At 35.7% G+C, this 16038-nt stretch overlaps 1 protein-coding gene across 1 annotated transcript in view; it reads left to right on the forward strand.

Annotated features, from left to right (window-relative positions):
* Window positions 1-16038, forward strand: part of LOC149959833 (uncharacterized) — a 140706-nt gene that overhangs the window by 98628 nt on the left and 26040 nt on the right. Inside the window, exon 2 of the mRNA XM_090166538.1 lies at window positions 8259-8444. Within this exon, the coding sequence (XP_090022664.1) occupies window positions 8259-8444 (186 nt within the window). The remainder of the gene's footprint in view (window positions 1-8258; window positions 8445-16038) is intronic.

Genomic DNA, 16038 nt, shown 5'->3' on the forward strand with positions numbered 1-16038 from the left:
TGAAAAAATCCAGGGTCGCTTTCGTAGATCGCACAAAGAAACACATGTTCGCAAAATGTATATACAGTTAATACTGGTACCTTGTAAAGTTTGGGGCGGGGGTTGCGCTGTAAATTTCCATTTTAATAGCTTGACTGGGCAACAGCCCTTCATCGAGGACGGCAGAAATCTGTGGGGGGGGGGGGGGAAGAATCGTCTGATTTGGCTGTCTAGACACTGGCAGTAATATCATCGCCCTCGCTTTTAAGTGCAGCGAGCGGGCAACCCTTTAGTCTGGGTTATACTAAATGCTCTTTCTGCAGAGCTATAAGCTGAAAAGGGAAATTTCCCTTTGTAGGAGCATGAACCGATTGACGGGAGGGATAACTTGCATTTTCATTCGGTGCTACCAATATGTCATTTATTTATTTTGGTCAGACTCAGATGCCGCCATCTAATGAGTATTAATACCAAATTTTAAATATTTCTTAGTATTCTTTTGTACTATACTAAAACGATAATGATAAATATTATATAATGTAAATTGCATTACATTAAAAAAATAAAAAAACGAAATTTTTACTAACATGTATTAATAATAATCAGCTAGGCTAATACCCAAGGCACCACGTTAGGGAAGCCTAAGTCATCAAGCGACTTTTAAAGCAATGCTATATATTAATATTATAAAATATAACGTATTTATAAAACTTATTTATAATTTTTTATTATTATAAAAATATTTAGAAATAATGTTTAGTATTCCGTTCAAGAGATGGCGTTCTGGACCTAAAATCAAGATGGAGCCTGAAATGGGGCGGGGCGTCGGTATAACATCATCGATCCGGATTTCTAAGCTGCAGTTCTTTCTTGCGTAAATTATAAATTTAAATATAATTTGAAATCAGAATTTTTCAGAATTTTCCTAAGGTGAATCTTAAAAATTAAACATTAACAGTTGTAACGTATTTTAAATAATTTTTATGAAATAAATAAGGGTTTAAATTGGAAATGTGCTATGAATAGATTTTAAATAATAATCCATTTTCTTACGCTAATAGAAAATGAATTAACAAAATATCAAAATGTATGGTTTTGGGTTAGTTCAAGTTTGATATTTGTTTTAATACTTAAAGGGTTAATCAAGCAATTACTCTTGGACTTATCCAAGAATGCATATCGTAGTTGAAAAAAAAACCATTTTGTCAAACACAAAAACTGCAGGAAAAATGATCCAAAAATGACATTAATCTTGACATTCATAGGGTTTAAGAACTATTGGAAAAAGTCGGGGAATTTTAAGAACTAGTAAAGAAGTCAGGGAATTTTAAGAACTATAATAGTGGATAAAAGTCAGGGAATTCTAAGAACTAGTAAAGAAGTCAAGTTATTTTAAGAACTATAATAGTGGATAAAAGTCAGGGAATTTTAAGAACTATAATAGTGGATAAAAGTCAGGGAATTTTAAGAACTATAATAGTGGATAAAAGTCAGGGAATTCTATGAACTATAATAGTGGATAAAAGTCAGGGAATTTTAAGAACTATAATAGTGGATAAAAGTCAGGGAATTCTAAGAACTAGTAAAGAAGTCAAGTTATTTTAAGAACTATAATAGTGGATAAAAGTCAGGGAATTTTAAGAACTAGTAAAGAAGTCAAGCAATTTTAAGAACTAGTAAAGAAGTCAAGCAATTTTAAGAACTAGTAAAGAAGTCAAGCAATTTTAAGAACTAGTAAAGAAGTCAAGCAATTTTAAGAACTAGTAAAGAAGTCAAGCAATTTTAAGAACTAGTAAAGAAGTCAAGTAATTATAAGAACTAGTAAAGAAGTCAAGTAATTTTAAGAACTAGTAAATAAGTCAAGTAATTTTAAGAACTAGTAAAGAAGTCAAGTAATTTTAAGAATTAGTAAAGAAGTCAAGTAATTTCAAAAACTTTAATAGTGGAAAAAAAGTCAGGGAATTTTAAAAACTAGAAAAAAGTAATGGAGTTTTAAGAACTAGTATAGAAATCAGGGTATCCGTGATATTTGCAGAATATATTACTTTTGGTAAATTGATCAGTTAAAATGATTTAAAGCGCCACCTGCGAAAAGTCAGGAAATTTGAAATGCTGGCTTAGTATCTTCGAGAGCATTCACCCAAAATTCGAACAATTTCTAAAACTTTCCGAAACCCCAAAATATCCCCGTCTGCTATTATATATTTGTCATAATTCCGTTTTCTTCAATTAAAACGAACGCCTGGCTGAACTCGATAGTTGGAGACCACTTTCCCTAATCCGACGATGTAATGGCGACAGACGCCATAAAAGAGAAGCTTCGCCGTCTCTCCGGCAAGAACACTAATTTGCAATCTAATCGCGCCACCCGAATTTGCATTTCTGCCCGTCTCGTTTTATAACTCCTTGGCAGCGCGGATGGCGGGCGCGGATACAATCACTTCCGGCTTCTGTCCCTTCATACGCGGACTCTTTCGTCTTTGCCAATTAGGCTTAAAATATGAGTTAGATGGTCTCGTACGGCAAGGAGGAGAAACGCGTCTGCCGCTTTTAAGCTTTATTTACAATTAGGCCCCGACTCGGCGGAACTAGAAGGAAGCTTACATTTATTTTATATCTACGATCGCAAATCCGCTTTGAAATAGGGCGGGTTCTTTGGACAAGTTTTAGCGCTTAAATATTTTCTTATTATCGGATACGAAACCTTCCAAGGATGAAGCGTATATACTTTTATGTTCTTGGTTAAACGCACTCTCGCCAGCTGAATTTTCTCACATAGGTAGCTTTTAGTTCTTTGATGAAAAAGAGATGGCGATGGAGTCTATCGCGACTCATGCTACGAGCTATTCCAATCTCACTTCAATCTTTATTGCGAAAGTCGAACCTTAGAGTAAAAGTATATGTGGCAAGGAATGAACTATATGCCCCAAAGAGTTAGAAACCAGTCACTCCAGGGGGCTGAAAATCCTCTCTCCGCTACCTTTGGCTGTACAGCGTAGTTAGAGACACCTCCGCTACTCTCATTGCCGCTACTATCTAATGGAAAAAATTGAAAGAAAATAAGTAGTCCCGAACTCGACGCTAACACCAATTTTGAGCTTGCGAGAGTGCGTTTAAAGGCCGACTACATAGTTATTCGGTTTACTCTGCCTTTCACTGGAAGCTGGCTCGCTGCAAGACACAAGTGCTATGCAAGCAGCCAACTTCCAGTGAAATACAGAGTAAACCGAATAACTATGTAGTCGGCCTTTAAATTTCCAGATGCCAGAATTTTTAGATATTGTTATTCTTCAAAATGTTTTTATTATATTATATTATATTATATTATATTATATTATATTATATTTTTAACAACATTTATTAACTTTGAAATTGGTACATTTCTTTCAACTTGAACAAAGAACAATAATAGGTTGCAGTCCTATTTACATTTTTTATATTATATTATATTATATTATATTATATTATATTATATTATTATTATTTTTTTTTCAGTGTAAGACTACCTGTATACCAGGTAGAAGTTTATTATACACCCAAAAGATTTTACAGAATACATTTTTTGAAATATTTTATAAAGAAAAATAGACTAAAAATCTAAAACATGGTTTTAAAAAAGGTGAAACATTACAAATTAAAAAATGAAAGTAATATAGAAACAAAATTACTATTCCCAGTTATTACGGCACTTTTTATATAATCTCTAAAAAGAAACGTTTAAATCAAATTCGCCTTTGTTTTCTTTTATTAAACCACTGACTATAAATTTAGGAAATAATGATATTTTGTATGTTTTGTGGCAAACTCGTTCCATTTCTACGAATTTGAGTAATCTTGATTTGAACGCGATTTTCAACATCTCTAAGGCGTTATCGTTACAACCATTAATTTTCTATGATAAGTGAAATATATGGAAATTTTAGAGATAGCCAGGATTATTTTAATAATATTGCCTAGTGGATCGGTCTTCAAATTGTAAAGCCAATACTCAATTTTTGAAAACTTAAGATTTTTGTTATATATTTACAAATAAAAAGATACTGTTTAAAAACGTTTCGATTATTGAACATTCTAAAAACATATGTTTGCATCGCCAACGCAAGCTATAAGCAAAAAGGACAAATCGGATCTAGATCAAATAGTTTTGAAGCCAATTTAGGCGTGACAACATAGCTATACATTAGCCGCCATAAGATGTTGTTTTCGTGATATACAAAGGAATTGTACCAAATTATTTTGCAATCTATATAGATTTGTTTTTCAGAGTCTATTTCAATATCACATATTTTATATGGTTTTTGTTTATATTCAATAGGAGGCGGATTTAATAAAATTTCCAGATGCTTATTTTCGATATTCTTGTATTGTTTCGCTTAATTTGAGGGCCATATGAAGGTTTACAGATACAGCTACGCCAATCTCATTTTCTGGGTTTGACGAACCAGTACTCGTGTGGTAGCCGCGCTGAGATTAGTATCTGCTTCGAGGAACCCAAATTGGTGTTTGTTTTTATCGAAAATGTTTCGGAAATTGCGAAAATCTTCCGCTTTCCACTTTGGATGGTAAAGAATTAGATTTAGAAAAGGTCATTTCCAAATTGGAAAATCTACACTCTAAAAAAATAAGGTGTATTTCAACACTTTTGTAAGAACTTTTTTTGGGTCCAAATTTTTTCTATTTAGAGGTGCTAACGCACACCATTAAAGATGTTAAATTACTTAATTTTACACTATTCCCCAAAATTCAAGAACAAAGGTTTCATTAAAAGAAATGTTTAATGCCTTTTTTACACCTTTTTGGTATATTTGGCCTTCTTAAGTAACACTTTTTTCGACTTTTTTACTCCATTAAAGGTGTAAATAACAGTATTGTTTCACAAATTAATTTTGGCATCTAATTTAAAAATTGTTTTACTGTTACACGCCATATTAGCACCCTTATGAAAAAAGGTTTAATTCCGAAAGGTGTTAAAAGGACGTAAATAAGGGGCGATTGTAAAATTACACCTTTAGGACTCCTTAGTTACACACCTTTTTAAGAGTGTAGTAGACTAGCCAAATTTGAAGGCCTGATTAAAGTAATTCGTAAAGATTTCCTGAATTCAAATGTATTTCAGTGGTATACTGGTCTCTAAATCTTGGTCTTCGTAAGTACGAGTACGTCCATGTTCGTATTGTTAGTTTGCTTTAAATAGAATTTAACGAAATTCAACTCTATACTATGTTATTCGTTTTTAAGTATACAGTTCCTTTAGTTTTTTAAAAACAAATTTCTTCCACTGGATTTCTATGGTTTGTAGGCCGAGACCACCGTGGCAAATGGCGAGTGTTGTTTTTGGCACTGCACCAGTGTTTATTTTCATCGTACCAAATGACTTTTAAACATTTAGATAGTAGAGCGTCGCTTAATTTTTTCGGCATCTCTGTACGCGGAAGTGAGTAGAAAAATCTGCCAAGGATTGCGTTGCAGACCTGAGCGCGCGCTTTGTAAGAAAGTTTCGGAGTATAACAGATTTTACATTTTCGAAGGAACTGCAGATTTTGTTCTTGATTGTCTCGAGTTGTTCGCCGTACCAATTTATTCCCGTTGTAAATTTAACTCCTAAGATTTTGATACATTTATCGCTCCAGTAAATTCCCAATGGTGAATCTTTTCGGTTTTTCCACTGCCCAATCCAAAGCCCGCTGCTCTTTTCTAAATTAAAACTTGAGTTGCTCGCCTTACCGTAGCTTATACATTCCGATTTAATAATCGAAAAACCATCCTCTGAAGGGACGAAAATATTTACGTCGTCAGCGAATGACGAAACGGAAAGTGGCCTCGGTAGAAAAGACAGATTAATTAATAGAATACAATTTGTTTCTGAGATGGCACAGAAAAGGTTCCAATGACCAATTGAAGAGATAGGAAGATTATATTATATTATATTACATTACATTACATTACATTACATTATATTATATTATATTATATTATATTATATTATATTTTTATCTTTCAAAATTTGTACAGGATAATATTATAATGGTATAGGGATTGAAATAGTACTTACACTGCTTTGTCTAAATCGAGGAAATAATTACGATGGATCAGATATCAGATAATATGCATTTGCTTTAGAATTTGCTGAATTCATAGATACCTAAGCAGATTCTTAAATAAAACCTGTTCAGCGATTGACCTAGAAGTAGTTAAACAGAGAGCCAGGACATACTAGTAAAAGCGTTATATTTGAAAGCGCGTGCTGCTAAATATTTCAATACAGAAGAGCTCGATCAATTTCGCACGCGCCTCCTGAAATACAAAAATGAGCGCGCGCTATCAACTTTAGCCTTACAAATAAAACGAACATGAACACGTGATTATTTTATTCATTGACTCGCGCGCATGCGTGTAGGGGGGTGAGAGTGGCATTTATTGAAGCGCCTATTGCTTTATTAATTGGTACATATTCCTTCGCAGTGTAATTTTAACATTTTATATGGTCACTAATATACCTAATCTAACATAGGTTTTGGCTTAGAAACTGTAATATTTATCGAAAAATTTATTCATTATGTGTATAAAAACGTAGATTTGCATTTTCTAATAATTCTAACAAATGGTAAATCCACCAACATTTTTTTTTTAATTTTATTAAAATATTTGAACAATTGGAAAATCTAAGAGTTGTTGGTATTTTAAATGTAGTGCTAAATTTTAAGAATATCCAAAAATTGAACTTAGATGGATATCCAGCGGAAGAAAAATTCGCAATGTTTGTGAATTATTTGAAATAGTGTTGAAAATTTTAAAACAAATCCTTGGAAACTAAAGTATCGGAATACTTCTAATTTATACATAATAATAAAATATTTATTTGTTAATTAATTTAATCTAGATTTAAATTCAAAAGTTATTTAAGTCAAAGTCTGATCAATACCTTTTCATTTTATTACAATTATTTAGGCTATAGAAAAGTAATTTTCTAAAAATGACTGCTCGGACTGTGTTAGTGAATTTAAGTAAGTTGAGTGGAATTACATAAACTGCAGTAAAATTAATTTAAAGGAAATATAAATATAAATTTCCCTAAGCATAAAAACTTGTAGAGGTTAACTGTAATAGTAAATGTAGGGAGCTGTTGGTTCGCGTGGCATGATGGGGTTATCACCATCCTCCTATGCAATTTAGCCCGGCCACCTGAATTAAAAGCAATAAAAGTCGCTATCATGACTTGGGCCTAGAATGGTGTCAAGGGTATTAGCCTAGCTGATTATTACTAGGTGGTTTCTTTTTGCCTGTTCTCGGACTAAAAGTGTACTTTTTTTAACCTAAAACATTTTATTCGCCTGTTCCGGGGATGAGAATTACTCCGCCCCATAAACTATTCGCTTGTCCCGGAGTATTAGAGCTATACTCGTTTTACTCCTTCCTGAAAGGAGGTGTAACTGAGTAAATTGGATTTCGTCGTCTGCTAGCCAGAATTTATCTACTAAAAAGGCCACATGTAGCCTTTTGGGAATAACGTTTTTACTCTGATTCAAACTATTCGGCACCACAGAATCGGAGTAAAATGACCTCATAGCGTTACTTTCCTTACCCTACTCCGAAATCACAGAACAAGCAGGGTTGCCACGGTACCTGGAATACCTGGAAAAGTCAGGGAATTTGAATATGGGTATAAAAATCGGGGAAAAGTCAGGGAATTTTAAAAAATAGTCTTAAAGTCAGGGAAATGTCAGGGAATTTAATTTCGGTTGCAAATAGGAAACTTGTACTAAAATATAGGTTAAAAAATACAAAATCATGGCACAAAATAAGTCAGGGAAAATCTCCGGAGATAGTCAGGGAAAACCTGGAAAAGTCAGGGAATTCGATTGTGAAAATATTGTGGCAACCCTGACAAGCGGAAATAAACCAAATATTATGAAAGACATTCTGGATATTACATACCACCATAAGTCTATAATATTGTTCCATAAGTTCGTCACTTTGGGGAATATTTTACTGAGAGCTAGTAACGAAGCAAATCTCAAGAAGAAAATCTCTCCTTAGCGAGGCGCTGTCAAAGGCTACGTGTGACGAGTTAGCAAGCGGACACAAAACGGTGACGAAGCCCGTTATGCAGTCTGTCTCGCGAATAGCTCTCAGTAAAAATTTCGCTTGTGAAGAATACGAAGTGTCACCCTTATGTATCAATATTATACCCTTATGTTACTACATAAATGAATGAAATGTGTTGAGCATTTTGTAATAATGGGGGCGTACTGATTGGTTCTTTTGTTTGATCCTCGCAGCCACTTGGAGCCGGGAGAGGAAACGAATTCCGGACGAGGAGACGCAAAGGAGGGCCATGAAGGAGCTCAAAGAATTCAATTTGAAAGTGTTCCAAAGCAGTGAGACATTTCTGAAATGTGCCACGTCTTTTTTATTCAAATCTTCCAATGGAAATGGAAGCGAAGCCCTGAGGAAGGTTGTTGAAGGTAGGCGGACGCTATATTTACATTCAATCAAGCTTGCTATAACGAATTTACCAAAAAATCATGATCGCGTTATTTCACGTGTCCCATTCGTGGGGCAACTAGGAAACGTGAGTCCCACGGCACCTCTAGTATATTCTAAACCTAGTGGTTCACCTGAGGTGACGTAACCGTATGTAGAACGTAAAATAACCGAAAGAGGGCGTTCATTACTTTTCTTGAAAATCAGCGTCTATACGTATTAGCATCAGAGATAATGGACGTGTGCTTTTTGAAACGTAAATAAAACGTCATGTAACATAGATGGCGCTACCCGTATAATGATAGAGTTGACAGCTGAGTGCCCTAACTCTAAATTTCAGAATTTGTTTCGCGAAACCATGAATCCCGAACGCGCCTATGTCATTCTAGCAGTACTATTCCCAATTCAATGGTTGCAAAAATGAAAACTAACCCTGAGGCCTAACGGTAATTTCTTGCGTAATCGCAAGCCAACCTTCATTCCTGGTTTGGCGTCGACGTAAACCAACCTTTATGCACATTTTTAGCGTCGATATAAACCAGCCTTTATTCCTTGTTTGGCGTCGGCGTAAACCAGCCTTTATTCATAGTTTTAGCGTCGACGTAAACCAGCCTTTATGCATATTTTTAGTGTCGATGTAAACCAGCCTTTATTCCTTGTTTGGCATCGACGTAAACCAGCCTTTATGCACATTTTTAGCGTCGATGTAAATCAGCCTTTATTCCTTGTTTGGCGTCGGCGTAAACCAGCCTTTATTCATAGTTTTAGCGTCGACGTAAACCAGCCTTTATAAATATTTTTAGCGTCGATGTAAACCAGCCTTTATTCCTTGTTTGGCGTCGACGTAAACCAGCCTTTATGCACATTTTTAGCGTCGATGTAAATCAGCCTTTATTCCTTGTTTGGCGTCGGCGTAAACCAGCCTTTATTCATAGTTTTTGCGTCGACGTAAACTAGCCTTTATGCATGGTTCCCGTCGATGTAAATCTTGCGTCGCGTCGTTTTTGTCCGAATGAAATCGGCCAAGGATTTAGAGTATGGAAATTTAAATGTGCCCGGCAAAAAGTGTCTCAAAGTGAACTCGAAGTTTTTTCTTTGCTGTGTATTGTAAGACGCCTTAAACCCTGCAGTATTCCTCTTCCCTCTGGCGTGCTTCCAAAATATAAAACTCGGTCCAAGAGTGTCTCAAATTTTAGAATGACCGAGTTTGAGATCAAGTCCTAAAAATGTATGTGAAAAACCGGAGCAGGAGACAAGTTGATTATCCTGTATTTCCTTAAAATATGAGCTTCAGTTGAGTCTACGCAAAATGTTACAATTTTTGCAACCAAACAGACCAATAAAATTTTTTCCAAATAAAAGACTTAAGCCTGGACCCTAAATTTTAATGAGACGAGATGTTTAGTCAATGTTTAGATTTTCTAATATCATAATTATTATATGAGCTTTGCACGAGTCCACTAAACTATTTTGGTTGTTGGGATATTTTGGTGAAAGACAGGATTCATCCTAAAAACCAGATATCTTCGTATTGTCTGTTTCAAGGTGGGATGATAAAGAAGTACAATGGTACTATTTATGTTTATTATGACGGTTGAAGAGACTAGTAGAATGTGAACTTCTTTGGTTATAGATCAGACCGGGACGAGGCGAACGAAAAATACCAAAATATTCGAGGCTGAGCCGAGAGCCTCCTAGAAATGAACATGATTGAGAGCCTTTTTTAATTGAGACTGAGTCGAATCCGCTAAACGTTGTTTCGTGCGAAATTGACGCAAAATTTTAAACGGAGAATTAGGCTTAGCAAACTAAACGCGTCTCGAAGTTACAGTGATTTATTAGACAAAGTAAATTAATGTAAAAATATTACGTGATTTGCGGGGTTCATTTTGATTAGTCTTCTTATCGTGAAAACGCGAAAGGTAAAATGCAGTGCCAACTTTGAAATTTTATTTATTTAATGTTAAGACGTTGTACATACCAAAAAGATACAACATAATAATACATTCATAAATGAGATCAAACTGAAAGAAACATAATGTTGATACATGAAAATTGCAACAAAAAACGCAAAGTAGATTTTGAAAAATAGTAAAGCACGGGGCAAAGGAATCCAAAAATACAATTAAAATATAAACCAAATTACAAAACCTTTGGAAAATTAAAATAAAATTAAATGGAAAATTTCTAAATTAAGCTTATATAATACTTTGACCAAGAGGTGGGTTTGGACTATAGCATTCAAATTTCCCCGTCCCTATAGTAATTATCTTTTAAAATAGCGAAGAATATTAATGAGAAGGCTCAGAAGGTGAAAAGGGAATGCATTAGGAAAATACTACATTGATATTGTTCAAAGGCCAAAATTTATTTTCATTCTAACAGTTTGGAATTATGTTAGAATAATACAATATTTACTTTTTATCATAATCAGAATATTAAACGTTATTTTGCGTCTCTTCCCAGTAATTTAAATATCTAAATACAAATTACCACTAAGATACATGTGAACACGTGCCAAAAAGTATATAAGCAGACGATATTTGCAAATGTATAGTTTTTTTAGAAAAGATAGAGGGCGCCACCGCCGAATGATAAAGTTTATAGTCAGTGAAGAATTTGTCCCGCGAAACCCCTATTTCTGAAATCTGAAGCCGTAATTGTATCTCTAGTTATATATTCCCAACTCAATGCGTAAAACATTGCGGAGATTTGAATCAGGTTGGTGGCGGCGTTTGGAAATTTTTTTCGGTGGCATCGTCAATCCATTTCTACTCCAAATTTCCGAAAACCAAATTTCGTCCCTTACCGAAATTTCTATTAAGTGTTCTTCCTAAAATATTTTTTTTTTGAGTAAAATAAAATGAAAAACCTTTCGGCGACGGTGCCGTCGTCTCGCCGAGAAGTTAGTGACTCCGCGGCTGCGAATCGGCGCTAGAGGAAGTTGGATCGGCGGCGTTTCACGGGTGTGTTTTATTAGGCCTTAGGCCTTGGCCTGTTTAAAAGTAGTCGTTCATGGCATTGTACGGGTTATATTGTTCGTTTATTGAGCGTGTATTTTAAATTTTGTTAAGAATTATGTAAGGTACGTCACAAGTCTATAATAATCTACTGAAAAGGAAGTATCCTTTAGTCAGTTAGTGCCTGCACGATTTTACGCACATCCTATCCCGAATTTCCCCTAAATCGGGAAGTGTATCGTACCACGGTTACCAACTCACGGTCAAAATATTTAAATTGAAATTACACTGCGTAGGGATATTTACTATATGTAACATAATCACTCATAAGTATACGCTACTGAAAACTATCACTACGCCCTCTTTGGTTCACCATTGAAACGTAGATAGGTAGCGGCTAAAGCAGACGCTATTAGTTTTTCCGCGTCGTTATTCGTAAATTTGGCTTTATAAGTAAATATACTTACATTTTAATATAATTTTTGCATCGTTTGCTTATATTTTGATAAGTTTATTTAAGAAAAGACGGTCTATGAATCTTTAATTTGTCTGTAGCAGACGCGATCTTAGGCGCTACGTCGGAGAAGCTAGCGCCGTTACGCCACCTAGGCTCGTTTCGGTCGCGAATAACATGTCCCAAAAGTGGAAAATTCTTATAATTATTGTGATTTTGAAAAGGTTACCGTGGAAACGGAATCTCGTGATCGCAAGGCCCGTGCTAAGCCTACATATTGAACGGACCAGGACTGGTATTTGTCGCGTTTTCAAAATTCACTTCACTAACTTCCGTTTCCCTTCTTAAAATGGGATGACTCGTTTTTCGTCACGAAGTTAGAAGTGACGTAATTTACGTCATACCCCCGAAATAGGTTTCATTAAAGAAAATCCTTTTATCTCATACTTAGGTAACATATGTTTTTATAATCTCTATAATTTATGATGTATTTTGCGCCGCACTATTTTTTCTTCCGAAATGAATTTTGAAAAATCAACAGCGGTCTTGTAAGGTTAATTTTAAGCAGATAAAGAACAAATTAAAATAGTCCAAAATTTCGTAGGCGCCTAAGCGAGCACCCAATTGAACCCAGGTGCATAAGTGAGCACCTAAATGTACCAGGCCTCTTAAGTAAAAGCTTAAGTGTCCCAGGCGCCTAAGTGAACGCCCAAGCGAGAGCTAAAATGACCAAGGCGCCTAAGTGGACGCCCAAATGCCCCAGGCGTCTAAGCGAGCGCCCAAATGAACCCAGGCCCCTTAGTGAACGCCCAAGTGTCTCAGGCGCCTGAGTGAACGCCTATGTACTTCATACGCTAGGGCGATAGCTAAAATGGCTACGGCGCCTAAGTGGACGCCCAAATGCCCCAGGCGTCTAAGCGAGCGCCCAAATGAACCCAGGCCCGTTAATGAACGTCCAAGTGTCTCAGGCGCCTGAGTGAACGCCTAAATACTTCAAACGCCTAAGCGAGAGCTAAAATGTCTACGGCGCCTAAGTGGACGCCCAAATGTTCCAAGGCCCCTTAAGCGAGCGCCCAAATTCCCCGGGCGCTTAAGTAAGGCCACCTAAATACCCAGCAAGAACCACAACTTGCGAAACCATTCGTTTTAACAGACAGTTCACCGTGACGCTTTCGTGAACGACAAAATGTATTGTTGTGGTTGTGGGCGGGCAACGGAGCTGACCCGTAAAGGCATTTGCCATGGCCAAAACACCTCCTGTTCCCACCTTCGTGTCGTTGTCCTTCATTTGAATATTATAATGAAGTATTTCGTGTTCAAAAAGTAACCTGTAATTGAACCCGTATTGCGACTGAAGCGGGGACGGCGGCGACGGCTTTCTTCTTGGCGGCTGCGTCGGGCACTCCTCCTCCTCCTCTGCCGGTGGGTGTGTTCCTCTTTTGGTTGGCCCCCTCTCTCCGCTCCTTGAGCCCGCCTTCTAGCAGAACCCTCTTCGTCTGGCAGGTACGCGCACTCGTGCATGGTTCCTTCCCTCCCCGCGCGACCTCCTCCGACATCCAACAGATGGAGGACTTTTATTTCCCGCATAATGGCTCCCTCTTCTACGATAAAAAATAAGGATGAAGGTTCGAAAATGCTTACCGTGGGGAAAATAAATTTATTCGAAATATTGGATAGATTTCGAATAGATTGTCTATTTTGTAATGGACAAATTTCGAATAGATTGTCTATTTTGTAATGGACAAATTTCGAATAAATTGTCTATTTAGTGATGGACAAATTTCGAATAAATTGTCTATTCAGTGATGAATAAATTGTCTATTTAGTGATGGACAAATTCGAATAAATTGTCTATTTAGTGATGGATAAATTGTCTATTTAGTGATGGATAAATTGTCTATTTAGTGATGGATAAATTGTCTATTTAGTGATGGATAAATTGTCTATTTAGTGATGGATAAATTGTCTATTTAGTGATGGATAAATTGTCTATTTAGTGATGGATAAATTGTCTATTTAGTGATGGTTCAATTTCGAATAAATTGATGGATAAATTTCCACCTTAGGCCCAAGTCATCTATAGCGACTTGACGGGTTACAATTCGTAGGAGTTTGGTGGAAAACCGTTCATGCCAACGCTAACTATTAATTTAAATCAAAAAGTAACAAAGTTATGTGCGTAGATTAAACTAAATATAATATTTTTTAAATATTCAGTTTTTAATTTTTGTTAGGATTTTTTCCATAAAATCAAAATCTTTTCGTTTTTATATTGTAACGGTTTCCTGGTTAAGATAGCAGATTACCCATCCTGACCAGCGTAATCTATAACGCTACAAATAAATCTAATCAAAACTGTTTTATGATTAAGGGCGATTCAGAACGCAAAGGTTTCAAGATTAAAAACACGTTTAATATTAACATAAAATACTTACAAGACAATTAAAACACTACTAAAAACCTAAAAGCTAAATGGCCAAAGTCCCTACGCTAAACGCAATCCTAAATTCTTATACTAAAATGTTATTAAAATATTATACTCATTACAAATTCTTTAGATTATACATTAAATGAAATGATTAAAACGGCACTGACATTAAGTGGAAGATCTAAACAGCAATCTTGGTTATTTTTCGGTTCGGTAGTGACGAGTATAGTTTTAGATTTCTAAATTAGGTTTTTGACGAACAAAAACGGGGTACCCCACTGACTACCTAATGCGCGACTAATTATCGAAAGCGGAGACGAACTCCTCAATACGGCGAACACGAAGTTCTTGATAATGCCAACGAATGGCCTACGCGTGCAATCTGGGTAACCCAGCGAGTCAAATGTTACTTATCTCTGCGTGGTCTCATTAGAGCGTCGGCTCCGGCGTCCTATGGCTGCTGGGGTCGATCCCGTCAACAGAGCGTAGTTGGTGGCTGGTCGAAGAGTCCCATCGGTGAACGAAAACTACATTTTCGGCAACTACTTGACGACTTCCCTAATTTAAACTGTTCACGACTGTGGAGCGTAGAGTTTCAGCTTCTGGTCGAAGTCGGATAGACGTGGTTAGTCGAACGTCCAAGTTCGTTCTGCCGTTTTGCGCTTTTCCCTTATTTTACTTTCCCGTCCAGTATTTCACCACACGACACACACTTTCTAAACTTTCCCATCTACGTCACTACCGTCCGGGTATTTTCACAAATCGCGATATTTTGAACCGTATGGAATCTTCCCGAAACATTTGAGAGTAACTATATACATACTTAAAAAACTATAACAAAAGGGGTAAACCCTTGCGTTCTATTGTTAAGAAAGAGGGGACGTTCTAGGGTAAAAACCAGCTGGCCAGGAGCGGAAATTGACCATCTTTCACAACACTCCCTTTCCTAACGTTTTGGAAATTATGTTTTAGGCCTATATTATAATATTTAAATTATTATGGCGATGTTAATTATTTATTTTAATTAACCCAAAACTATCGTTACAATATAAAAAAAAGCAAAACCACAAGGTTAAAAAAACCATTAACTTAAAACACTTCTCTGGATTATTCTATAAAAAAATCCTACAAAATTATTGATAATTCCACAAAATCCTTGATAATTCCACATGATCCTTGATAATTCCACCAAATCCTTGATAATTCCACAAAATCTTTGATAATTCCACAAAATCCTTGATAATTCCACATAATCCTTGATAATTCCACAAAATCCTTGATAATTCCACATAATCCTTCATAATTCCACAAAATCCTTGATAATTTCACATAATCCTTGATAATTCCACAAAATCCTTGATAATTCCACATAATCTTTGATAATTCCACAAAATTCATTATAAACCCGCAAAATTCCTTAAAGTTTTCTTAAAATCCTTCATAAATCGACAAAGATTTTTTAGATGGCGGATTTTTAACAAATCGACCAAATCCGCTTTAAAAACTGACAAATCGATAAAAATACAACGGGACGGTTGAATAATCCAAGGACATATTTTAAAAATATACAAATCCGTGGATTTTTAAAAAATACCGTTGGGTTTTTGAAAAATGTACTAATCAAAACACACCTGATGATGAAACCGAACAGTTTTGAAACTATAGTCGTGAATTTTAATAAAATAATTTAACAGTACTACGCAATAGTGGTTGTTTATTTTCAATTATGTATT

Source organism: Leiobunum rupestre, chromosome 2 (assembly GCF_980474605.1).
Source record: "Leiobunum rupestre chromosome 2, qqLeiRupe1.1.hap1, whole genome shotgun sequence".
Lineage (NCBI taxonomy): Eukaryota > Metazoa > Arthropoda > Arachnida > Opiliones > Sclerosomatidae > Leiobunum > Leiobunum rupestre.